Genomic DNA, 24,164 nt, shown 5'->3' with positions numbered 1-24,164 from the left:
CCGACAGCGGAGAAGCGCGAAAAAGAATTATCACCGACCTCATAATGAGTAGCCGGATCACCAGAGAAATGTTTTTGCGACCACTATCCGGACCGGATTAGATTGAAGGACTAATAGGTGATTTAAGAATTATATACAGCTTTTGCAGTCTCCCGGTAAGGATGGCAGTGCAGCCCATATGAGAGTAAAGTTGCAGGTCAACAGCGCTCACTGTTCCACTTAGGCAATGCGTATTTGTAGTCGTGTTCTGCATCGAAGAGAGCAGATCCCTTACCCCGTTCAGTCTTTGCAGATTCAGGATCAACAATCTCAGAGAAAGACAAAAGAGATTTGAAACCGAGGTTTCAAAGGGGAGGTGGCACTCCTACAATCATGGAGACTTCAGGCAGGCCCAGCTTGAAGAGATTGTACACGTTGCTGCTGCGGTCCCCCCATGCCTGTTGATCCTCTGCTGAATAGGTCCCTCGTTTTGAACACGGAGAAGCCGCCTGGGGGCATACTGAAGTTGGAAATGATGGTCAAAATTATCATCCGTTCAGGAAGCCAGCGCAAACGAAGCTTCCATAAGGGGAGAATTGGCTTCACAAAGTTGAAAAGAAAAGGGAGTAAGACGAGGTCCAGCACATTACCCTCGTGAACCAAGTGAGTAGAAGAAGATGAACGCAAGACGGGGTCATCAATTTTGAAAGTATGAGCGTTACTGCAGAGTGAAAGCTCAACGACGTTTGAGCTCAGTGGAGAGGCAGTCAAGGATCTGGGGAGAGTCAGCAAAATTGACGGATACAGGGGAGGAGTCAATGACTAGATACATACCGTCTCAGAGACAGCGCCTTGGTTATACAAATACTTGGACAGACCACGCACAACATCGAGTTGCTCGTCGACAGTCAATCCATTGATCGCAGTCTCGATGATGTCGCCCACGCTGGCCTTGTAGACAGCAACGAAACTGTGATAGTACATGTAGGCGAAGAAGCCCATGATGAACTGGCAGTCCATACGGTCTGTAATACCACCGTGGCCTGGAATTGACTCGCCAAAGTCCTTGATCTTGAAGGTACGCTTCAGACCGGAGGCGAAAAAGCCGCCGAAAGGAGCGATCAAAGAGGCGAAAGTAGCAAAGGCCAGGATGTGGAACTGCATCGGCGCAATGTGAATCGTCTTGTCCATGCCGAACACTGCCAGCGAATAAGGTTGGGGAACAAAGACCGGGTTGGGCACACATTCCAGGCCAGTCAAGATGTTGGCACCCAGGTCGTTGACTGGACAAATGAAGTACTTGGACTGCATCAGCAGGTTGGTCATGAAGTAGCCGAAGATGATCGTGCAAATCCAGGCGCCCAGGAAACCTTCCACAGTCTTCTTGGGAGACAATTGGATGAGTTGAGTACGTCCGAAGGTAATACCGCAGACATAAGCGAAGATGTCATTGGTGATTACCAAAGAAGCAGGAAGGAAGAACCAGATCATGCCCTCGAAGATGTTGTTCATGACAAAGTGGGCCTGAACCACGATGAGATAGAGAGCCATATGAGTCCACGCAAATTGAGTGAACTGGAAACGATAGTGACCCTTCTTCAAAGAGCCCACGAAAAAGACAAAGCCTGTATGACCCGAGTTAGCCATGAAACGAAAAAAAGACCCCTCTCTCGCGCCATATCATCGGAGCACTTACCCATGACGTAAAGGGTGAAGCTGATGAATCGATGGTGAGTCGCAAGCGGAAGAAGAACCTTGTCCACCAAGAGGATGTGCTTGAAATAATAAATCACGCTCTCGCCGTACAAGAAGTACATGGTAGTAGCGAGGAAATACCAGTTCAGGGACTTCGTGAACCGCAGGTTCTTCTCCTTACTGGGGACATTGGCAATGGCGATGACTTCCTTGAAGGACACAATCTGAATCGCGGTGGCCAAGCCGATGATGTAAATATGTCCAGAGAACAGCGCGACGAAAAAGCCCGCAATCATGACAAAAGTCCATATCGTACGTGTGATGAAGGTTTGCTTCTTCTTCTCATAGTCTGACTGTGGAGGTTTCTGAAAAAGAATTGGAAATATGGAATCAGTCCCCTGATGAGTCCAAGGCTTGCATGCGTGGGCGCGATCTCACCTCTTCGGTAATGGTGGCCGGATGCGATTCGGCACCAGTCTTGCTAGGACTTGAATGTTCCGAGGCGCCCTCGCTGACGTCGGAGGACACGCTCAGTCTCCGCTCACCATTTGCACGGCGCTGGAACCGAACACTACGGCGAGACTTGGACATGACAGTCGAGGGAGGAGAAGAGGAAAAGGGAAAGCGAGGGGTGAAGAGGGGGAGGGGGGGGGGAAAAGAGAAAGAATGAACGGATTATTATTTAGAGACCAGATCAGGATGAGGGAGAAGAGTGGAGTTGGTAACTTCAAGAACCCATGTGAATCCGAAAGCGGTCAGCTCTCCAACAACATAGCCTCAGCTCTCCCAGCGCCAGCTGGACAAGGTATTGGCCGCTTCATGTCAGGAGAAACTCCGACAACAGTCACGCGCTGATCAAAGGCTATTCAAGCGATTTTGACCCTATAGATGGCTCACCTCCATCCTGTTGCGCCCCAGCATCGACTAGCCTGCCAGCCCTGTCAAGCCCCAGAATGATCGCGCCCCTGTGAAGCTTGGAGTCTCCATTCTTGTCCCCACTTTTTTCTTAACTCCAAGATACTGTCACCGTCGTCTCCACGGTCACTCGCCGATACGCCGACAGCGAAAAGAGTATTCATGGCGGGGGCATGGAAGACATTGACGATGACTACTTCTCCGACGATCTCGATGCTCTGCCGCCGGGTACGTTGTACGAGCTCGAGCAGCATGCCTACCAGGCGACCCAAGGCCAGGCGGCTCAACAACTGCAGGGAAGAGCGTTAGATACCTCTGAGCCCGTGCACTCGAGGCAAAATGCTGCCAGCTTGAAGCCACCGCCGCGTCTCCATACTGGTTTGACTAACGATTATGATACGCTTGAAGTGGGAGAGCTGGAAGCTGAGGTTCACGATAATGTGGACGGACAACAAGCATTCGTTCAGGCTCCTTCGCTGGCGGTCTCGAATGATGTGTGGACCGCTCACGGCGGAGACGGTGCGATGGACATTGACCAAGATTACGGCCAGGCGCAATCGTACGAGATCAAGGCGCGTATGCAGCAGGTGTGATTCAGTCTCTTCTGAAAGCGCCACCATGGAAAGGTGAAGCTAACTCTGGTGTCGTCTTAGCTCGAACAAGAAAAAGAGCAGATGCGACGAGAACTTGCTGAAGCAAGAGCACAGGCCGAAACGAAAGCTGGAGAGATCGCGATCATTCGCTCCAAACAAAGTCGAATGGCGGAGGAATATGATCGACAACTTGCTGCGCTGAGAAAGGCCATGGCTGACCAAGAAAATACTCATAAAGAAGCCGTCGACGCGGCCATGTCCGAGGGCAAAATGCTCGCGACTGAGAATTTGTTTCTTCAGCATGACCTCGCCGAAGAAGTTCATCAGCTCCGAAGTTACAAGACGAAACACCGGGCCCCAGAGAAAGTGGCACCTGTCACACCCAAAAAGTCGCGAATCCTTCCATTTCGTGACGGATTCGACGATGAAGAGATCGCCGTTGTTTCGCCGAGTAAGTCGGCGGCACGGTCAAAACGAGGCACACCTACTGTTCCTGGGAAACGGAAACGACAAGCAAGTGTCGACAGTCCAGCTCCATTACAACTGAGTCCTGCTGGAGAGGTCAACATGATGGATGCCCCTACCGATACCTCAGGGACGGTCTTCGATGACCAGTCCAGACCACGAGACACAAAAAACTCTACCCAGAACCATCTCATCAAGCGAATCTTCAGCCATCGGATGCTTCCCGATCAGGAAACCGATATTGAGGCCTTTGCCAAGATCTACTTCCCATCTGAGCCCCATAAGCCTGTTTCTGGTTTAATTATGGACGAGTTAGCTCGGGTAGACATGGGAGATTTCTTGCTCGAATATATGTACACAATTGGGCAGCTATGGCGCCGGGCACTCACTGAGCGATTCTATGGGCCAGTGCCACGATTCATGTCCATCACTCGATTCGTCCTCATGATGGACGTCGCCCCTCTCCCTGGCCTCGTAAGTGCTCTGGTCGGCGTGCTTCAAGACTCGGTTGAAGTGAATGCCGTCCCGCGATTCAAATACTCGCCAGCAGCTCGAGAAAAAGCTCGGATCCCTCGAGCCACACCTCAATCCGATCTGCATCTTGAAGTCGACTCGACCGAAGCACTTCGCTTGCTATACTACATGTCATCCAGGTTGCTGCATGTGAAAGGGGCCCTGGATGATCTGTGGGCAAACATCCGTTATACTTTCATCCTCGTGATGTTACACGGTTCACAGCCACTCAAAGATATCATGGTGATCTTGCCGTTCCTATCTACAAGCATACGTGCAGCCTCGTTCGGCCCGATTTTGCCATCCGAACAAGACCAAGCAGATGTCCAGAAATGGATCATCGACCGACTCTCATTCATGCTCAGTGAGCCGGTCACGCCAGACGAAGGTTGCGATCCCTACACGGTACACGAAGTCTGTGCAATGCGGCTCGAAGTGCTCCTCTTGTTGGAGAGTTTGGCATTCAACCCTCCAGCTCCGTCAAAGGACCACGCCAGTGTCATTCTCGCGACGCATCCCACGGCCTTGCCACGTCTATTCAGGTCGATGCATGATGAGCTAGACGCGCTCTACTCCTCGCCCCCCGAACAAGAATTTCGCGTGGCAATGGTCAATGGGCTGATGCGCCTGATTTTCGGTGTCATGCGTCGCCATGGACCACTTATCAACATGCAGGAGAAACTGGCATCCGTGTCGGGGAGTAAGCAAAAGCACCTGGTAGTTCTCACGCGCCTGGCGTTCTGCGACGGGTCTGTCCTCGAAGCCGGCATTGACGATGAAACGGTGGACATGGCACACGAGCTCTTGGAAGAATGGACAAATCCTCAAGAGGCTGAGTCATTGGCTGAGGCATTTCCGAGTTCACGACGGGATTAAGCGTTTTTCCGGATTTTTGACTGGTGCTTGTTTCAAGGTTGGCTTGTGGCAAAGCTGGTAAATTTGAGACCAGGCAACAGGATACCCATATGCATGTTCGATAGTTTTCACGTTCACTTACACATAAGCTTTATTGTACCTAGTTCATGGCGTTACTAATGACATCCTGATTTCCACAGGTCTTTTGAGATAGATGCAAACACCGGATTCTGAGAGATTAGCAAATACGGGGGACTTGAGCACAATCAGTCTGGAAAGAACGTTGGACATCACAAACAATTCTCTGACCTTGTTTTGTCGTAAGAAGTGATCCACATGAATATTGAGGGTCCTGATTACTGGGATTTGCCATATTCAGATAAGAAAGCGACATGACGTCCAGAATTAATCCAGCAGACCGTCTGCAACGTGCTAATATTGAAAGGGCAGAGCATGTCGAGGCGCTACCAGAGTTACAGGGAGGGGGACGTCGGGGGTTGTAACAGGTTACAGTAGTTTTCGAAATCAGTTATACCTCCGCACTCTTACGACTTCACTCTCGGAAAATAAATCCCAAATACGCTAACTTTCTTCGGCTTACCGCTCTGAAAGTTTGGCAAAACAATGATGATAATGGCCTTACATGATGGATGAGTCATTGTAATATTACTATAACGTAATTCCCGGCCGTGTCGGTCACCCGGCCGTCCCGGTCACCCTCTCTAAAATCGCGTCTTTCTACCAATATACCTAATTCAACCACCTACCATACCACCAATTCGCACTGAATCTAGCCATAAATTGGCTAGTCAAGAGGGCAGGATCTTATTAGCCCTTTCCGACCTAAAAAATGGCCGCGTCAAATCTCTCCGCGTAGCGGCTATCCTATACGAAATCCCGAAGTCAACACTGATCGACCGCGCTAAAGGGGTGGTTTGCCGCGTCGATTCTCGCCCTATAGGCTATAAATTAACCTAATTAGAAGAGGATTCGCTTACTAAATAGATTCTCTCTATAGATATACGTAGAGCAGCGCCTAGGCTAATAACTATAGGAGAAATAGCTAATATCCTTCTTACTACGCGCGGTAGCTACCCTCCGCCTACCGTTAGAAAGAATTAGCTATTAACCTTTATTAATCGCTACCCTAAGCTTCGTATACGCTTCTCGCGAAGATACGATTACTAAAGAGCCCTAAACGAAGATCCGAAATTAATTCGGTAGTAGTTCGCGACCGTATAAAGTATAATTAACGAGAACGGTATATAACCGGAGGATATCTATAACTTTAATAAGATAGGCTTTGTAATAGGCCTTATATCTTCGCAGAAAGTAGTTATAAGAGCTAAATACTACGGTTAGAGGTCTCTTCTATAACTAGGAAATCGCGAATAGGTTACTACTATCGAAGTAATCTGCGTAGATAGCTATTCACTACCGCCGTATATAGTCTTTAAAGGTAAAGTAGCTATTATAGGATAGTTTAACGAAAACCTACCGAAAGACTAGCGAATCGAGATCTCTGCTAACGGTTAGACTACCGATAAGATTAGCCTACGCTAGCTACAAAAGCTATTTATCCCGTTAACAAATTCGTGCGTACGTAGCCGGTTTCGGCTACTAATTCTTAATAGCTATAGTAGCTATCTTACGCCTTAATTCGATCGAATCTACGCGGATAATAATATTATACCTCTTTATATACCTACGTATTTATCGTATCTACTATAACTACTAGATATTAGGTATTTTGTAGTAGTTAAGCGTACGTACGGTCGCTTCGTTAGCGATCTTACGCGTAGAGGATATAACTATATCGATAAGTATAATTTCTTAGTAGATTACTAGTACGCGCGGCTAGAAGCCTTCTAATTAACTAATCCTACTATTAAAAATAGCTTCGTAGCTAGTAGTCTAGTACTATTAGATACCGAGAGAGTGCTTAATAAGCTTAATATCTCTCTACGAACTCTAATACTACTAAATAGCCGGCTAAGTAGTAGATCTAGCTAATTTATACTAAAAACGCCTAGAACCGCTACTTAGCTATTTAAGTAAGCTTCGATATTAAAAGACCTACTAAAGTAACGGTTAAATAGCCTACTAAGTCTATTAAAAACTATACTAGACCAGCTTATTAAGGGTTACTACCTAGCGCTTTATAGTAGTGCACTACTAGCAGAGGATAACGCGAATTTACGTATAGCGAATGAGAAGATGGTCAAAAAGCGCAATCGGTTAACTAAGAAGATACCCTGCGAAGAGGGTTTAACTATTAAAGAGGCTATACAGCTAGCTACGCAGCTAAACCAGCCAGAGGAAGATGATAGGGTTAATTCGTATAAACAGGTCGATCTGCCTGATCAGCCGATTCAACCGGTTAGGAGGGCTCCTCCTACCTACAGTGGATGTGGAGTAATTGGGCATAGGATCAATCAATGTAAGAATCGTTAGTAATAGCAAATTCTATGGGTGTTAATGGAAATAATCGATTTTGAAATTCTAAACTATGGTAGGGTGACCGGGACGGCCGGGTGACCGACACGGCCGGGAATTACGTTAATATTTCATGGAACCACGTAGAAACTTAGGGGAGCTCTGGCAATCTGGCATGATCTCCAGCTTACTCACACCCTTCCCGCCTGTCCCACTCGTTCTTGCCCCTCATTCTTCCCGGATCCGACGCAGCCACCCGCCAGTCAGCTGCGCTTATGCTGTAGAGAGCTAACTCTCTCTCTATTCTATTCCTTGTATCACCACCTATTGCGAGTTTCATTCGCTGCCAGGCCGTCGACGAAAAGTGGTTTCAAGGATAAGCTAATATAGTGGGTCTAAGGATTGCGAATACTTATTAGAGATAACACAGAGCCCGTTTCATATCGACGACACTCTTCACTCTACCGAGCCTCAACCATAGGAATCCGTTCCAACACCCGGGTACTTCGGCAGCCCGTACGCCACGCGATCTATCTCAAGTCCCTCTCCGTCTAGCGTATTTGAGACTGGAATCGAGCGAACAAGTAGACCTAGCCCCAATTCTCTCAGATTCATTCAGCTATCGGAATGGGAAGAAGGAAGAGCCTACCAGGAGGACCCGCTAACCTGTATCTACTACCGAATAGAGTGGCGAGTGACAATCAACAATCGGGAGGTGTCGCAGGACACGGAAGAAGACCTTACGTTGGCCCCAAGCTCCTTCTGGCAATTATCCCTGGAGAAAAAGCTCGAGAAAGTTCTTCGACGGAAGACTAGCCGCCACCGTCGGGTGACAGCTGATGATACTGTCATCGCCGTGTTGACAAGTGATCGTACCAAGCGCAAACTGACGAAACGGTTTGACGATACCGACATCATTTAGACCGCTATCGAGAAATAGCTTATGATGTGGTCTGATGTTTTGTTCCGGGGTAAGGAGCTCACACTGAAAATCAGTTTCAACTACGTAGACGATCGTCACTCTTCCCCAACCTCTGGTCGGAAAGGAGAGAAAAGAGGAAAGTCATCTGTTACAAAACGGATACTCAACGAACGAGATACACAACTTGATGCAGAGGAAAATGCTTCTGGCGAGAAGCCAATCTGGCGTAGCGTCTGTAGTTTAATACGATACGACTCGTCGACATATCAGCATGGCCCTTATTGTTGGGTGGACCTAATGGGGAAAAAACACTATCCTCTCAAATCCCATCATATAAAACGTCTTATCGCCCACGTTAAGAAGGGAGGGGTTCTGGAATACCATAAGAATATGCCCGAAGCCGTACGCGACGAATTATACAGGGAGGAGCAAGAGAGACTCGGCAAAGGCAAGCGCAAAGGAGGCCACGTCGATAGGTCTGGAGCACTATATCCTCCCATTAATATTAATGTCCTACCCTCACAGTCTACCATCCATGGGATAGATGTTTCTACTTCTAAAGCGGCGGTTGACTTGACGGCTCTGAGCCCCCTTGAGATTCCGGGTTCCACAGACATAGCCGTGGAGGAGTATACTGAATGGCTAGTGTCGACTGTCGAAAGGGATACCCTCAAAGCCGCATTCCGATAAACGTGCAAGGTGATACTCGAGAACGGCCTTGATCTCGAGCAAGTATACAAGGACCAAGACCCAAAATTTGTCATCGAGAGAGGAATAAAAATAGGCATCGCACGTCGATTTGTAGAGAATATCGCAAAGTGGGTCAAGGAGGTGAAGAAAGCGGTGCCTGTTTATGAGATTCTTTAGACAGGACAGGTAGTCATTGAAGCATCACGGCGTTTGGGCTTACAACATCGATTATTGCACAGAGTAGCTCCAGATTACCAGATTGTTTATATAGCAGAAATTACAGTATATCAGTCTTCGTATTCATGTACTCGATGTAGTGCTAAATCTTCCCAAAGGCCTGCCTCTCCATGCCCGCAATCCCTGGACAACACAAGCTAGAGGTGCCATATAATGACAACAAGTTGAGACATTTGCAGCAAAATCATTCACCATGGTCAACCGTCCGAGCGCAAAGGGTGTATCTAACGATTTGTGATAACCGATCCTCAAATTATTAGATTCCGAATTCTCTTAACAGTGTCCGACGTTCATTGATAGCATAAATTAGGCAAAAGGTATTCAGTGAAAGCGGAAAGCAGAATAAGTGGCCACGCCTCTACGCACTATAAGGCTATGCCCAAAAGAAAAAGTTCGTATGACAAAAAGACAGGGATCAGCGCCAGCCAACAAAGATCATCATTACATTCTGAACATGATATGGGCAATAGCGTTCGAAACATCATCGTAGCACTATAGCTTATTTATCCGACGGTTTCATATCTCTTTCGGCATACAGAACATGACCAGTATAGCGCCCCTCTTCATAATAATAGATATAAACCGGCTGTACTTTCTTGTTCTTGTATTGTTTATCGGTTACCAATAATACTGTAGCGTGCGCCTTGAGGTCGGTATGACTCGTGTGCGACGGGTTTATGCAAAGGTAAGTTTTTGGAAGTAATGACCTGATAGTATTTACATTTTGCTTACTTGAGGGTGGCGATGGTGAAATGCGCTAGGTCGGGCTTCTCCGTTGCGGTTTCAATGAGGGTCAGGGTACGATTACGCAGAACAGAGTTGCGGATTCTCTGGGTGAATTTAACAGCATGTCGAGGAATGGGGTACATGGTGGCCTCTGAGCTTCATAATGGTTCTGTGTGGATTAAATCAGTATGTCAATCTTCGTAGTGGTATCTCCCAAGAGTAGCAGGGCATTACTATATATATATATATTCCTCCGTCGGATGTATAGGCCTGGTTAGCGCCGCCATATGTGCGCTTTTCCTAGGCTCTGGCATGGTACTCCAATGGCCAGGATAGCTTCTTGAAGAGTACATAGGCGCCCGTCTCATACTGACACGTCCTTTGATGACCTGTTTGAGAGGTGCGATGCTGACCAATCAATTGCCGCTGAAAGTCTGAGACTGCTTTTCAGATCATGTGATTGGCTATTCTTGCCACGTCATCTGCATCCACGGCGCGTGGGACATATTCACGTATTTTGGGCTCGTGACGATATCAACATTATCTGTACCGACAATATCGGTCCAGTATGAGGAACATCGCCTCCTTCCTACCGAGACGTATTGTTCCCTTGAGAAGTTCTTGCATTTTCCAGAAGTTCATGTCTACCAATGCCGACAAGAGCCCGATGGACCAGCCCACCTATATTTCCCCCATTGAAGCGGAGCCACTTCATCGCTACCGACAAGGCGGTTACCACCCAGTCACCTTAGGAGAATGTCTTAAAGCTGGAAGGTATAAGGTGTTGCATAAATTAGGATGGGGTGGTTACTCGACAGTTTGGGCGGCGAGAGATCAAAGGTAATACACACAAGTGTAACGGACGGTAGTCCCAGCTAATCAAAATATACGCTTGAAGGACAGAGACTTACGTCGCTGTGAAGATTGCTGTTGCAGAACAGGAACATGATAGGGAGACGCGAGAACTCCAAACTATGAGGGAACTGGTATCTTATCACCCTAGTCCGACGCATGTGGTGCAGTTGCTCGATGATTTCGACCTAACGGGCCCAAATGGATTTCACAAGTGCCTCGTTTATGAAATTTTGGGGCCAAACATTCCGGACGTGATCGATGCTCATTTTTCCGGTGGGAGACTCCCTGGAGGGCTTGCCAAAATCATTGCCAAGCAAAGTCTTGCCGGGCTTAATGATTTACACCAACGAAATATTGGACATGGAGGTACAGTAACTCACTCACTTGGGGAAAATCCGAACAATTCTCACCTAAAGTAGATTTGCACACTCGCAATTTGGCCTTCACCATGCGCTGCGTGGATAAGTTAACCGAAGACGTTTTCTTTGAGATTTTAGGAAAACCTGAAATAGGCCGTGTCCATAGGCGCGATGGGAAAAACCTTGAGCTCGGCGTGCCGGAGTATATCGTGAAGCCCACCTCATATCGAACACGTTCTTGGAACTCGACGCAGTCGATCAAAATAATCGACTTCGGAGAATCATTTCTATGTAATGCCGCTCCTCAGACGCTGCACACACCTTTACCAGTTCGAGCACCCGAAGTTCTATTCCAGGATCAAATTGATCATCACGTTGACTTGTGGAGTATGGGCTGCATGGTACGTCAAGTGACTGAAGTCCCAACGCTATACACGACTGAATTGAGAACTATGACAGCTCTTTGAACTTTTCACGGGCCAGCCACCTTTTGACACCTTCCTAATAACAACCCCAATTCTCATCAGTCAAATGCAAGAGATGGCGAGTGACGATCTACCTAAAAGATGGCAAAAGATATGGGATACCATGGATAAAGGGGACGACGTGACCGCGGAAAGCTCCGGGCCCAACCTGCACGAATGGCTGGAAGAAGTGTATTTTGATGGACGCCGGACCCCTGATCTCACAAGAGAGGATATAACGAGGCTGGGAGAAATCATTGGAAGATTGTTGTGTTTTGAACCGTCGGCAAGAGCATCAGCGAGACAGATCCTCGATGACCCATGGTTCAATGAGTAGGCTAGGCTGACTGTTCGTGAGCAACTTGATCCTAGCTCGGGCCTAACAACTTCCTGAGACTTGTTCGATCTTCAAGCCTACATGTCGAAAATGGCCTTTAGCACTCTCTTCCTTTGCACCCACCACACTGATACACCATTCAAGGAAGGCAGCAAATCCTCTCTCGGGGTCTTTTTCGTAGTAATTCCAGTTACGCCGAATGAATCCCTTAAGTTCAGCGAAAAACTCTTCGATTAGGTTCAGGTCCGGCGAGTATGGTGGCAAATAGATTACATAGCTTCACCCCTGCGTCTTTACACATTCTTACAAGTCGCTCCGACCGGTGAAAGGACGCGTTATCCATAACAAGGACAGATTTAGGTTCTGGCCATCTCCCGCAGTGGTGAAGTAACTGGGCTAAAGAGTCTTCGAATACGGTTACATCCGTAGCACCGCGGAAGACACGTGAGAGAACAATCCCGTCCTGTGCATACGCTGGCAATATCTGGTATCTCTGGTCACGGTGGAATTGAGTCACTTGCAAAGGGGCCTTGCCAAGTGGTGCCCAAACCGTCCGTCTGAACCCAGAGTGTTTGTCACATCCAGATTCATCGACATATACGAGGTGGTACGATTTGAAGTCGGACAGGTTTTGCAAATAATAATCTCGTAAATCAGTATTTTGCTCTCTCGCACGTTGCCGTGCAGTTTTTTTCGACCAATCCTTAGCGATAAGGGCTCTCCGAATGCTGGAGGTTATAACCATGGTCTGAAACTCATCCCAAAGGAATACAGCTATCTCATCGAGGTACAAGCCAGGCTTCTCAAATAGATGATTATAGAGGGCTTCAATCATCTGGGGTGTCGCAGTTCGTTTCCAACCTACTCGGGTTTGAGGGGCGTAAATGCTTCCAAATTGTCGTAAGTTTCTGCGGATATTGGTGATGGTTAGCTTGTTGCATTCAGCCTGTTCGGCCATTTCAGGTGTGCTGAAGGACTGGCTCTCTATCATGTCACGTATGAGAACGAGCTTCGCAGGGGAGAGTCTTGGAGCCATATCGCTTTGAAGTAAATCCGTACTAGAACTGGGGAGACTTGTAACTGCGATGTGTCGGGAAGTTGTTGACTGATGGACGGGGAAAGGAGGTGCTGAAGAGATAGCGTGTGCATGAAAGTTTCGTATGAGATACACTCCTCGCGGTATGAATGTTGTATAGAATACAGCAACAATACTGGACAGCGGTCTTAAATGACGCCTGAAATACCTGATCAGATCAGAGCTAACCTATAGCGGGGGTATTTTCCAGGATTGAAGTCGCAAGAGAGCGGAGGTGTAACTGATTTCAAAACTACTGTACAACGACCTCCTCTCCAAGGCCGGGTCATTGACCTGGGCTTGATGAAAAGAATATCCACGATGTGGAAGGTGCCAAAGAATACGCCTGTCAGAGACCCGAAGGCCGCTGAACAGACTGTTCCGCCGCGATGTGCAATGCAGGGACCAATCTGTGGTGAACCGCCTTCATGATCGCAGTCACCCAAACAAGGTAAGTATGAAGAAGAAAAGAAAAAGAGAAGGAAGGATGGGGGTGGAGGGCTCAATTTATACCCCCCGAGGACGCTAGCGTTAAGCGAGCTGCAAGGGGGTTAGCGTGCACGTGATGCTTGCCCGTACTAACGAGGTCTAAGTGAGGCCCACAGTCATCACCTGATATGTGATGCCTCAGGCGGAAAGGAGTACAGGGGAGGAGCCCTGTGGAGTGTCACGTGCCTTTGCGGAAGTTTTGGGAGGATGAGCATCCAGGCTATCCCGGGTGTGAAGACGATCCAGCAAACACCGTGTCATAAGGTCTTGTCGACGGAGCCTTCATCATGAGGAACACGGCCAGCACCTCTTTATCAAAGGGGGTAAGTGAATGGTACCATTGGTGGCGCTGAAAGCTGTTCGAATGACTAAATCCTCGCCTGTCACAGAAAATCCGCCAGTCGTGGAGCAAGTATAACTTGTACAACTTGCAACGCTTCCGCAAGCCAACAACGGCGAGTCGAACATTCTTCCAGCAGAAATGGACAGCTAAAGCTGCCGCACGTGCCTATCATGGCGAGCAGGTCCGAGAGGGTCAGTGGAAGCGCATGTTCTCCAAGCACATTCGCAGTGTTATTCCCATGAACACGACCGACCTCGCAGCCGACGATGGATCCAAGGAGTCCGCCGGCCGTGGCTCTGGCTTGAGTGAGACTAGCAGTAAGAACCGCAGTCGCCCTATTCCCTTCACACAGATGGCATTCGCTCCGCTCGAGCGCCGACTGGACGTTGCCATTTTCCGAGCTCTATTTGCGAGCAGCACACGGCAAGCGAGACAGTTTGTCATCCACGGCGCAGTAACGGTCAATGGCCAGAAGGTAAGAGCAGGCTTTGCAAATTATCTACATTTGAAGGTTCGACAAGACCGCTAAGTCTGAACAACCGCGCAGATGAGACACCCCAGCTACCTCCTCAACCCTGGCGATCTTTTCCAGGTCGACCCTGAGCGCGTGATGTACGCCACTGGTGCTCCCAAAACAGCATTCGAACGACGTGAGGCCCGTCAAATGAAGCAGAAGAGCGCCGAACCCGAGGCTGAGACTGAGGCTGAGGCTGAGCAGACGGAGGCCAAGCCGGAGACCACGGAGAAGGAAAGCGCCAAGGATACTCTACGAGCACTGATGTCTCAAGCCAAAACCATCATGTCCACGGATAAAGACGTTCTTCCAGCCAAGAGAAAGCAGGAACTGCGTGGTTTCCAAAAGGCCGTGCGCCGAGTGCTGTCCCGTTCAGACACAAGCTCTGTCTTGACGGACAACTTGGAGGCCCAGTTTTCACAGCTGACTCTGCTGCTTAACGCCAAGCGTGCTGAGAAGAAACCCGCCAAGGGTTCTGAAAGAGAGACGCAAGACAAGAAGACCTCTCCTACTTCCACAAAGTCGGGTGAAGCCGCCAGCAATGCGCTTTCAGATGCCTTCCAAGCTGCTGCTGAGGGTGGCGAGGTCGATACCTCTGAGCTGACCGACGAGGAATTCGATGTCCTGCGTCACGCACTGACCCAGATGCGCGACAACCCTATTGATCACTCCAAGCCTTATGCCACCCCATGGCGCCCGCGTGATTACATGGCACCCTTCGCGTTCATTCCGCGGTACCTCGAAGTCAACCAGAATATCTGTGCTGCCGTCTACCTTCGACACCCCGTCGCTCGACCTGGCTCAGCCGAAGTGCCCACTCCCTTCGGCGAGTCGATCAGCACTCCAGCCTATGGTTGGTATCTGAAGAAACGGTGGTAAGGAATTGCTCCCCAAGCGGATTTGCTAACATATTCTGCCTTGTCTGTGTCTACGATTTGATCTTCATCCCCCTACTTGTCTCCACTGTACTATTGGGTCTCTCCATCGGTGATATCCTCTTTTTCACATCTCTGTCTGCATATATATTTCCCGGTATTCAGTAGGGGGGTCTCTTTTGCCGGTGTCATGTTCAGAATGGTGTTGGTTCTTGATGTTTATTTCGACGCTTCTTCTTGTTGAACGGGACCTCGACCTCTTGTGTCCTTCCCTACCCATGTACCACCACTCCTAGTCATAACCAAGAACTGTGCATCAATGAAAAGATGCTAACCATAATCGACAAGTTGTACGTATCACGAAGGCATATCAGTGTCTAAGCGTCTAGGTCAAATAAGTCACCCACAACAAGCCGGTCGAGACGTATAAATATCTTTGCCATCGCCCAGTGCAAGCATCCCCGTGATGCGGTATTCCTTCTATACCTCCTACCAGACCTCAGGCAAAACTAAAGCATGACTTCCAAAATCTAACCGCTTACCTCAGGTATGTCACTTTCCTACAAATTGTCATCATAACACCGAGACTAGGTCGCTGAATTTCATTTACTCAGCCCTCACCTGACGACACGGCTGGCCACTGGCGGCCGCCCTTCTAGGTACCAGACCACTTCAATGCCAAGAGCTTAGGAAGGCGGTGAGGCGCAATCGCTTTTTCGATAACAAAATAATTAACGACCACCTGCATCATCAACATTCATATCGAGATTCATTTTTCTTGAAAACCCCATATCCATGCACATAGACCCCTTTCGAGGTGGTAGCGAGAGTGTATCCGACTTTCCACCCACGATCCGGCAAATGAATCATCTGCCAGATGAGCACGAAGCTGACGACGACGGCGACACACCGCGCAAAGGATGGAAACGACTCACAACAAAGGAGGAGGTGACCCTCTTCGAGATCTGTAATCGCCATGCTGGCAGCTTCGGCCGACGTAGCGATCTGTGCAATTGGTGGAAGGTTATAGCAGCGGAATTCTCAGACTCCAACGGCCGTCCATACTCATGGCATTCAGTGCGCCGAAAAGTCGAAACGCTGACCAAGAAGCGTATCAAGTATCTCGAGGATCAGCAGCAACGTCAGCGGGACATGTCTGGCTCGACTCCGGTGAACGACTTGATGAACCCACAGTGGTGTGCGGCTCTGGATGCTTGGCTTCCTACGTGGCACAACTGGGAGCAAGCCGAGGCACGACGGATCGCGCGGAGGGATATGATGACGCGGAAACGCTTGCGCAATAAAGCAGATCGCGAATCACTGGCATTCTTTAGCCCGACAGGCGCTGTTTCGGGCAGAATCAACCTGGCATCCCCCCCCAGTCCAAACGATACAGGCGTGGAGGAAACTGACCCCTACAAGGGACCGATTGTTCTGGTGACTAGGAGTCCCGAACAACCTGCAACGTGTGCGATGCAACCCGAGGGTTCCTCAGCTGAGACACCTCTCAACCGCGGGACAAATGGGGGTGTTCGGCTGCCTCCAGGATTTGACAGGATGTTTACGCATAATACCCCTCGCCCCCAACGTCAACCCCAATGGCCCCCGGCATATCCGGCCGCACCCCGACCAGAGCCAGAGTCAGCTGATGGACGCGTCGTCGGTGCCGTACTCGAAACTCTCGGCAAATTAAACAAGCATCTGGAATCAGTATCCGGCAGTGGCGCACAGGCAGATGCTCGTTCCTCGCCGGTTGTTTCTGCGCTGGCGCAACCGCGCCTCGACCCAAGCGCACAGGTCCAAGGCACACCACAAAGGCGGCAACAGCCTGCGTCGGAAAACATTTCGCCACTGGATATTGAGCGTGTGAAGGAGCAGCTACGACAGGAGCTGAAAGAAGAGTTCCGCCAGGAGATGCACGAGGAATTGCGTCGCGATCGTGCCGCATTAGAGTCGAAGATTGACGCTGTTCAACGAACGCAGGAGATGATTTTGGAAATGCTCCGACAGGAGCCTGCTTGACGAGAAGTAATTCAACCTGGGTCAAGCCCTTATCATTAAGACCTCAGGCGATAAATGCTTGAAAGCAAATCGCGGCGCCGTCTTGTGGCCTGCTTAGTATGTACCTCTTCTTTCTTCAAAACTATGATACCCCCATGTGTTGCTGGCTATTGTTCCTCCTAAGCTCCAGACCAAAAGACAAGATCGCCGTGCCAAACCCATTGAGTAGTACCACGTCTTTTAACACAACAAGCGTTGAAGTCAAGCTAGACCTTAATGACCATCCGCCCTTGAATACCACGAGATGAAGTTGAAGACCGAATTGCTCAAGGTAATGAAATTGCTATAGATCTTGTGTGAACAGGAGTGGAAGGGGAAAGAGTACATTAAGCAACCAAGCGAGATAAATAGAAATAGGAGAAAATGGTGGTCATCGGCTAAATTACAGATAATGATAGGTGGGAACAGACAAGTCATGCCTTGTCCAGGTATAAGAATACGCCCAGGTGTCCCAAACAGCATTGAACAAGCTCTCTTTCAAGCTCTTTTCGAAAGTCCCTACCCTTTCACAGAGGTGTTTTCCAGGGAAGGCTCCTTCATACACGCAACATGCACATCTAGTAGTAGAAGGTCTCGTCAACGGTACGGCCTCGCATCCAGCGGGGCTCGGAGCCGCGAACGTAGATGTCCTCGAAGAGGATACGGGGGTTAGCCTCGGGAACGGCCATCTTCTCAGCCTCGGCGACCTCGGCGTCGACGTAGGCGCGAGCAGCCTTGTCGAGCTCCTTGAGCTCCTCCTCGGAGGTGACACCCCACTCGAGCATCTTCTGCTTGAGACCGGCGATGGGGTCGTTGGTGGAACGCATGCGCTGGATCTCCTCACGACTACGGTAGGTGGTACCGGGATCGGACATGGAGTGACCACCGTAACGATAGGTGACGTACTCGAAGACAAGGGGACCCTTGCCGGAGACGGCGTAGTCCTTACCGTACTGGACGGCGGCCTTGGTAGCCAGAACGTCCATGCCGTTGACCTTCAGACCGGGAATGTACTGACCACGCTTGTAGTACTCGGTGAGAGCGGAAGAGCGGGCGGCGGAGGTACCCATACCGTACTTGTTGTTCTCGCAACCGAAAAGGACGGGCAAATTCCAGAGCTTGGCCATGTTGAAGGCCTCAAAGACCTGACCTTGGTTGGAAGCACCGTCACCGTACAGGACGATGGAGGTGTTGGGCTGCTCGTTGTACTGCTGAGCGAAGGCGAGACCAGCACCGACGGGCACTTGAGCACCGACGATACCGTTACCACCGTAGAAGTTGGGGGCGAACATGTGCATGGAGCCACCCTTGCCGTAGGCGATACCCTCACGGCGACCGAGAAGCTCACCAATGATGGACTTGACAGTAGCACCACGCATCAAAGCGAAGCCGTGGCAACGGTAGGCAGTGATAACCTTGTCATCACGGTTGATAGCGTGCTCAATACCTACGGCGACGGCTTCCTGACCGGTAGACAAGTGACAGAAACCGCGAATCTTCTTCTCCTTGTAGAGGCGATCGGCAGCCATCTCCATGCGACTGTATCAGAGGAACGAGCTGTTAGAATACTCAAAGCGAAGCCAGAGCAATGAATGGGCGGGTGATGGATCCGGCGCATACCGCATAGAGACCATGTCGTGATACATCTGCTTCAGCTCCTTCTTGGTGGTCTCGAGAGTGTAAGGAGGAGGGTCAAGCTCGTATGTCTCGAAGCTCTCGTCGGAAAGACGAACGGTGAAGGGCTTGTCATCTTCCTATCCATTGCGCAGTCACCCAGTTAGCATTGAACTGCTCTCGAGTGCCCGGAGTCGATTTTCCAGTTTTCCGGACGGGGTTCTCAACAAACCTGCGGGATGTTCTCGGCGTGTGCTGAGGCGGCGTCGGTGGTGACGGAGCGACGGGTCAGGGGAGCGAAGGCCTGGCGACGCAGAGGCGCAGCCTGACGGGCCGCAACACGGAAGAGCATGATGTGTGGTTGTTTGAAGACACCCAATTGAAGACGGAGAGAAGGTGGTTGGAGATAGCGACACTTTTCCCGTCAGATGTTGGGAACGCAAACTTTCCCGATTACTTAAGCGCTTCCCGTTCGGGGGCCGCCGGTGTGGCTCCTGCAAACAGACCAAACCCACGGAGCTCACCAGCTGCTCTCGATGGGTGCTGTCCAGACTCCAGAATCCACTACATATGAGTATATACTGTACAACGGTACATAGCTACTCTGAAATGACGGAATGCGAAGAAAGCCTAATATTTGAGCAAATTTATCCGGTCCTAAACTACGTTACCTGGTCATTGGAAAGTCGCCTAGTGACCTTTCAACCCGATCGCTGATGCTGCTGCATCCGGGATAGCCTGGCTATCCCAACAATGCTTATCCTGCGGGCGCCGGGCTGGAAACTGGATAGATAAGGATTATCGTTTATCCCGCAGGCTTAAAAGCATTCATCACACGTACAGTAGTACATTTCGTTTCCAGCTACAGTACAGTAGTACATTTTTATTTACATATATATGTAGCGCGGCTCTACAACCGTCAGCTGAATCAACCTTTGGCCACCTGGCTTCGAGGGACGTACAAAAATGACTCGATTGGATTGCACATCCAAACGCCATCAGAAATAAGACGACTGTCGATGCGAACTACATGTATATCCAGGTAGGTAGTTATACACATCAAGACTTCCATATCGGACGGCCCCACAATTGCCGAGCCCTAACTGTATAAGACGAGGAAAGAGCGGATAGCGGTCAAGAACATGTTCATCTGGATTGGATTGCTACTGAGCTGTTCTGGTAAACCTCCACATGCCACCTAGTCAAGCAACCTGGACGTAATTGACGTTCGTCCAGATTTTCGGTCTCGTATAAAAAACAATTGGACCCGCAAACTACGAAGAACCTATGTTTGGAGATGATCAGCCATTTCTACAAATTGTAAGGGCCAGTGGAAACAAGAAAAGCCAAGCATTGTAGTTCCTCGCCGACAGACTGCATTTTATTGTCTACTACAGGTGCTGCAATTGCTGGGTAGTCTAGATGCACATGGCACTTGTTTTATCTCACGTTCGCTTGGAATTTAGGACTGGGTCACACGGTCAGCCGACTGTACTCTTCCAAGCGTAGGGATGGATGGGTCAGGATGCTGGGTCTGAAAGACGGGAGACTGTTATGGAGCTGCTGAAGTCACATCGGTCTCCGGAAATGTCGAGGGATGGAAGTAATGTTTGATCGTACACGAGTGGCCTCCATCGCTACCAGAAGCCATGGGTTTCCATGTAGTCCAGGTGCTCGGCAGTCATTTTGTTACCTGGAGGGAACTTTCAATCCCATCAGGCTGCGACTTCCCCGCACGCTTTACGAGGTTTGACTTAGAGGGTATTTACTAACCATAGACAACAACCAGGACGATAGACTGCGCGAGTACTCGGCCGTCGATTTGACTGGCGATCGAACTACCAGGGGGAGAAAAGGCTAAAAGCTTCAACAAGACTTTTTGGCTGCACATTATCTGGGAAACCCTTTTGCTACGTGATGCTTCAGCTCTCTATTCGAAGTAGAAGATTGAAGCGTGTACATGAAGACAATGATGAGCACTAGGCAGGATGAGGACTACCAGGATCAACAGAGATGTGCTGCTATTGATTGATTAAATGAGTGACAGGCGAGGGAATGTTGAATACCCAGTAGAAGAGTTGAATACAAAGCTAACATGTGGCAAAGAACCCGTCCTGTCCTGTCGGGGGAAAAAACGTGGAAGACTTGCAATTCGCGCGTGAGCGTTGCCTCGGAACACGTTAGCGCCTGCGCACAGCCCTGAATTCGACAAGAAGAACGCGAAGAGATCGGCAAAAATCACAGGATCGTCACCATAGCCGAGGACAGCAGCAGTCGCTGTTGAAGCGTCTCCGGAAACAAGGAAGAAAGTATCCAATATGAAAATCACCGGAAATCCGCTAACACCCGAGCGTGTTGCGACACCGGGCACAGTCGTTGCTTGTATCTGTCAGATAATGAGAAGTGGGAAATGGACATTGAAGTTTGTTAGGAACACTTTCCTCCATGACAGACGTTTCACACCACTCTTCCACCTTCTCGGTGGCTTACTAACCAAGCGTTCTTAGACATATGTGTATGTCACAGCTGCGCTGGAAAACTCCAGACGCATTGTTCCAACCGGCTCCATTGATGGTCGCTGTTGTGCTTCCTGCAGTCGGTCCTGAACTAGGACTAATAGAGGTGATGACGGGGAGTGGCTGATAGCTGAAGGTCAATGTGTTATCAATGCCACCTGGTGTGGTGATATTGACGGGTACCGCGCCGATAGGGTGAACAGGTGTGACACCATCGATTTGAGTGTCACCAACAACAGTCAACGAGGCAGCCGGGGCTGATCCGAAAGTGGCACTCGGTGTTCCCGTTAAACCAGTACCTTCGACGGCGAACGCCGCGCCGCCAGAAATGAGACCGGTGGTTGGGAATATCGACACTAGGCGCTGGGACCGCGAGATACGTGTAGGAGGAAGAGGCTGGGGTCGTGCCGTCCGGTATAGTTAGACTGGCGGCAGTCGCACTGGAACCAGTTGGTGGGGTAACAGTGATCGCCGTCTGCGAAAGGATTGGAAACACCGGCGCGGAAGAACCGCCAACTGTGACCGAAGTAACATGATTCAGGTGCGTGCCAGTGATGCTGACCGTGTTCCCGCTCGCGAGTGGCCCCGAGTATGGTGTCAAGGCAATGATAGTCGGCGACGGGGAGCCACTGTAAGTGTATGTGACTCCGGCACCGCCAGGCGAAAGTGAATCTGGAGGCTGGAGTTGCTCCGATATCCACCTGAGAGGCATATAGGAAGCCATTTCTTGTCAGCACGATTGTGTTACCCCCAGCCGCAGGACCGATGAAAGGGCCCAGGGAGGTAACGTTGGGGAGATTTGGAACATTGTATGTGTAAGTCAGTCGAGGAAAACTTGCTCCAGCTTCATTACTGATGACCACCGTCGCTGCACCTGCACCGAGAGGGGCGTGTGGAACCACGAATGCAAGCTTAGTGTTGCACAAGATAGCATAATTGCTAACTGTGACCGGGGTACTATTCTGCGTGACAGTCACGCTGGTTGTGTATTGGAGAGTCGTGCCAAAAACTGTGACCACATTGCCGCCAGATATAGGGTCACTGCTCGACGAAAGATGATCAAGTACTGGAGCAGAAATGGTGGAGTAGGTAAAGAACACTGGCTGGATGCTACTGAGACCACCATCGCTCACGGTCACTCTGGCCGGGCCCGCAGGAAAGGTCCATGCAGGGCTCACAAAAGCGAGAGTTGTTGTACTCGTCGAGGTAGGGACTGCAGTTACAGAATTACTACCAGAACTCAAAGTCACCAGGCCGAGCCGCTCAGGTTGGTGCCAACGAGCAAAACTGTGGTACCGTCAGAAGCGGGACCAGATGTGGGATTGAGTCCAGTAAGAGTGGGCGCTGACAGTGCGACAAGATCACAGACCGGAGCTTCTGATGAATGGCGAGAATCGGGGTGGTTTGCGAAGTGTGGTAAGTAGATAATCAGCGACCTCAACCTGAAGCTTCCTCGGGGGTTGTGTATCTTAAATATTGATTGCCTTCATCTTCAGAGCTGGGTAGCTCAGAATGCCTTCATCGGAGTCAAGCCATTAGTCTCTCATCCACGAAGGACTCATGTGATTCGTATCTGTCAGTTCTTTTCACTGCCATTGGGTTCCTGACCAACTCGAGAACTGCGGCAGATACACCTCTATCACGCAAGAGAGAAGCTGCAAGATTAAGCACGGTCTGTCTGACAAAAATGTGGCGTAATACCCATTGGAGGAGCTTTTCGTCATTGAAAGAGCGTCTGTTTACTGTAAGCCCGTCAGTCATGTGATAGAGTCGAGATTCTACCTTCCATCCGTAGAGTCTGCCTCTTCAATTTCTTCTGCTTCATGTATGTCTGTCTTAGCGCTCACAGGTCACAGAGGCGCGTATTCATCTCTGCCTTTGCTTCATGCATGCGGAAGTCTGACCTGCTATCATATATTGCTAAGGAAGAGGCTGAACTCAACAGACAATAGCGAGTCAAGAGTGACATGGCATTTGGAAAGTTAAGTCACTCGAGACATAAGACCAAAGATCATACCTATTGATACCTACTTTTTGAGCATATTATGAGTCGACTTTCTAGCAAAAAGAACAGGGCTTACATACAGACACACACAGACACACACACACACATTCTATCATCTACTCCTCTCCATTTTCAAGCTACCTGCGTTAATGCTTATCGCTTCTTGCCAACAAAGGGACCTGCCTTGAAAGAGTAAACCCAAGGTTCATTGATCATGTCTGCCGAGCAACACGTGGCGGTTCCGTTTCGGCATGTTTAGTTGTTTTCCAAAGGCCAGCGTGAGTCTTTAGATCGGACAGCCAATGTGATGTATAGATACTGAACGGTTCCGGTGGATCATTCGCGGCTTTCAGGAACCTTCAATGATCTAGGAAGATTGGGACCTCGAAGGAAAATTATTTAGTGCATGCTTGCTGTTGTAGCAGAAATCTCCAGACACATGGATGGCCGTCGATGTCCCGGGCAAAGGCCAAGCAATTTCTATCTGGGTATCTCCATTCCATTTCAGCTGAGTCCGCAATACTTTGACAAGGGTATCACTCATTAAATGCCATACCGGTTTTGTACCCTTCCATGGTCGTTGATTTACACAACCTCAAGTGCTCCTACCTCACCATGAACCCGAAACAGTCCTACCCCGTACAAATTGGAC

The 24,164-nt window shown here is 49.5% G+C and overlaps 10 protein-coding genes across 10 annotated transcripts; 6 read left to right on the top strand and 4 right to left on the bottom strand.

The window, feature by feature from the left end:
• Positions 1-715: 715 nt before the first annotated feature.
• cds1 (phosphatidate cytidylyltransferase) lies at positions 716-2,265 on the bottom strand (the record flags this gene model as incomplete). The annotated part of the gene is made up of 4 exons (XM_056937070.1): positions 716-754; positions 814-1,604; positions 1,676-2,039; positions 2,113-2,265. The coding sequence occupies 4 exons, from the start codon at positions 2,263-2,265 to the stop codon at positions 716-718; spliced, it is 1,347 nt and encodes a 448-aa protein (XP_056787869.1).
• Positions 2,266-2,762: 497 nt separating this feature from the next.
• N7539_007468 (uncharacterized protein) lies at positions 2,763-5,036 on the top strand (the record flags this gene model as incomplete). Its single annotated transcript, XM_056937069.1, has 2 exons — positions 2,763-3,176; positions 3,243-5,036. 2 exons carry the CDS (start codon positions 2,763-2,765, stop codon positions 5,034-5,036), a joined length of 2,208 nt encoding a protein of 735 aa, XP_056787868.1.
• A 3,361-nt stretch (positions 5,037-8,397) lies between these two features.
• On the top strand, positions 8,398-9,063 carry N7539_007467 (uncharacterized protein; the record flags this gene model as incomplete). Its single annotated transcript, XM_056937068.1, has 1 exon — positions 8,398-9,063. The coding sequence occupies one exon, from the start codon at positions 8,398-8,400 to the stop codon at positions 9,061-9,063; it is 666 nt and encodes a 221-aa protein (XP_056787867.1).
• A 965-nt stretch (positions 9,064-10,028) lies between these two features.
• Positions 10,029-10,169, bottom strand: N7539_007466 (uncharacterized protein; the record flags this gene model as incomplete). The annotated part of the gene is made up of 1 exon (XM_056937067.1): positions 10,029-10,169. The coding sequence occupies one exon, from the start codon at positions 10,167-10,169 to the stop codon at positions 10,029-10,031; it is 141 nt and encodes a 46-aa protein (XP_056787866.1).
• Positions 10,170-10,594: 425 nt separating this feature from the next.
• Positions 10,595-11,300, top strand: N7539_007465 (uncharacterized protein; the record flags this gene model as incomplete). The annotated part of the gene is made up of 2 exons (XM_056937066.1): positions 10,595-10,866; positions 10,925-11,300. 2 exons carry the CDS (start codon positions 10,595-10,597, stop codon positions 11,298-11,300), a joined length of 648 nt encoding a protein of 215 aa, XP_056787865.1.
• Positions 11,301-11,329: 29 nt separating this feature from the next.
• N7539_007464 (uncharacterized protein) lies at positions 11,330-12,041 on the top strand (the record flags this gene model as incomplete). The annotated part of the gene is made up of 2 exons (XM_056937065.1): positions 11,330-11,641; positions 11,700-12,041. The coding sequence occupies 2 exons, from the start codon at positions 11,330-11,332 to the stop codon at positions 12,039-12,041; spliced, it is 654 nt and encodes a 217-aa protein (XP_056787864.1).
• Positions 12,042-13,892: 1,851 nt separating this feature from the next.
• N7539_007463 (mitochondrial 37S ribosomal protein uS4m) lies at positions 13,893-15,341 on the top strand (the record flags this gene model as incomplete). The annotated part of the gene is made up of 3 exons (XM_056937064.1): positions 13,893-13,928; positions 13,995-14,423; positions 14,496-15,341. 3 exons carry the CDS (start codon positions 13,893-13,895, stop codon positions 15,339-15,341), a joined length of 1,311 nt encoding a protein of 436 aa, XP_056787863.1.
• Positions 15,342-16,198: 857 nt separating this feature from the next.
• On the top strand, positions 16,199-17,359 carry N7539_007462 (uncharacterized protein; the record flags this gene model as incomplete). The annotated part of the gene is made up of 1 exon (XM_056937063.1): positions 16,199-17,359. The coding sequence occupies one exon, from the start codon at positions 16,199-16,201 to the stop codon at positions 17,357-17,359; it is 1,161 nt and encodes a 386-aa protein (XP_056787862.1).
• Positions 17,360-17,955: 596 nt separating this feature from the next.
• On the bottom strand, positions 17,956-19,343 carry N7539_007461 (pyruvate dehydrogenase (acetyl-transferring) subunit E1 alpha; the record flags this gene model as incomplete). Its single annotated transcript, XM_056937062.1, has 3 exons — positions 17,956-18,916; positions 18,998-19,131; positions 19,224-19,343. 3 exons carry the CDS (start codon positions 19,341-19,343, stop codon positions 17,956-17,958), a joined length of 1,215 nt encoding a protein of 404 aa, XP_056787861.1.
• A 2,390-nt stretch (positions 19,344-21,733) lies between these two features.
• N7539_007460 (uncharacterized protein) lies at positions 21,734-22,219 on the bottom strand (the record flags this gene model as incomplete). Its single annotated transcript, XM_056937061.1, has 1 exon — positions 21,734-22,219. The coding sequence occupies one exon, from the start codon at positions 22,217-22,219 to the stop codon at positions 21,734-21,736; it is 486 nt and encodes a 161-aa protein (XP_056787860.1).
• Positions 22,220-24,164: the final 1,945 nt, after the last annotated feature.

Source organism: Penicillium diatomitis (assembly GCF_028827545.1).
Source record: "Penicillium diatomitis strain IBT 30728 chromosome Unknown utg000010l_segment0_segment0, whole genome shotgun sequence".
NCBI classification, from domain to species: Eukaryota; Fungi; Ascomycota; class Eurotiomycetes; order Eurotiales; family Aspergillaceae; genus Penicillium; species Penicillium diatomitis.
This window is presented reverse-complemented; position numbering and strand designations above follow the sequence as displayed.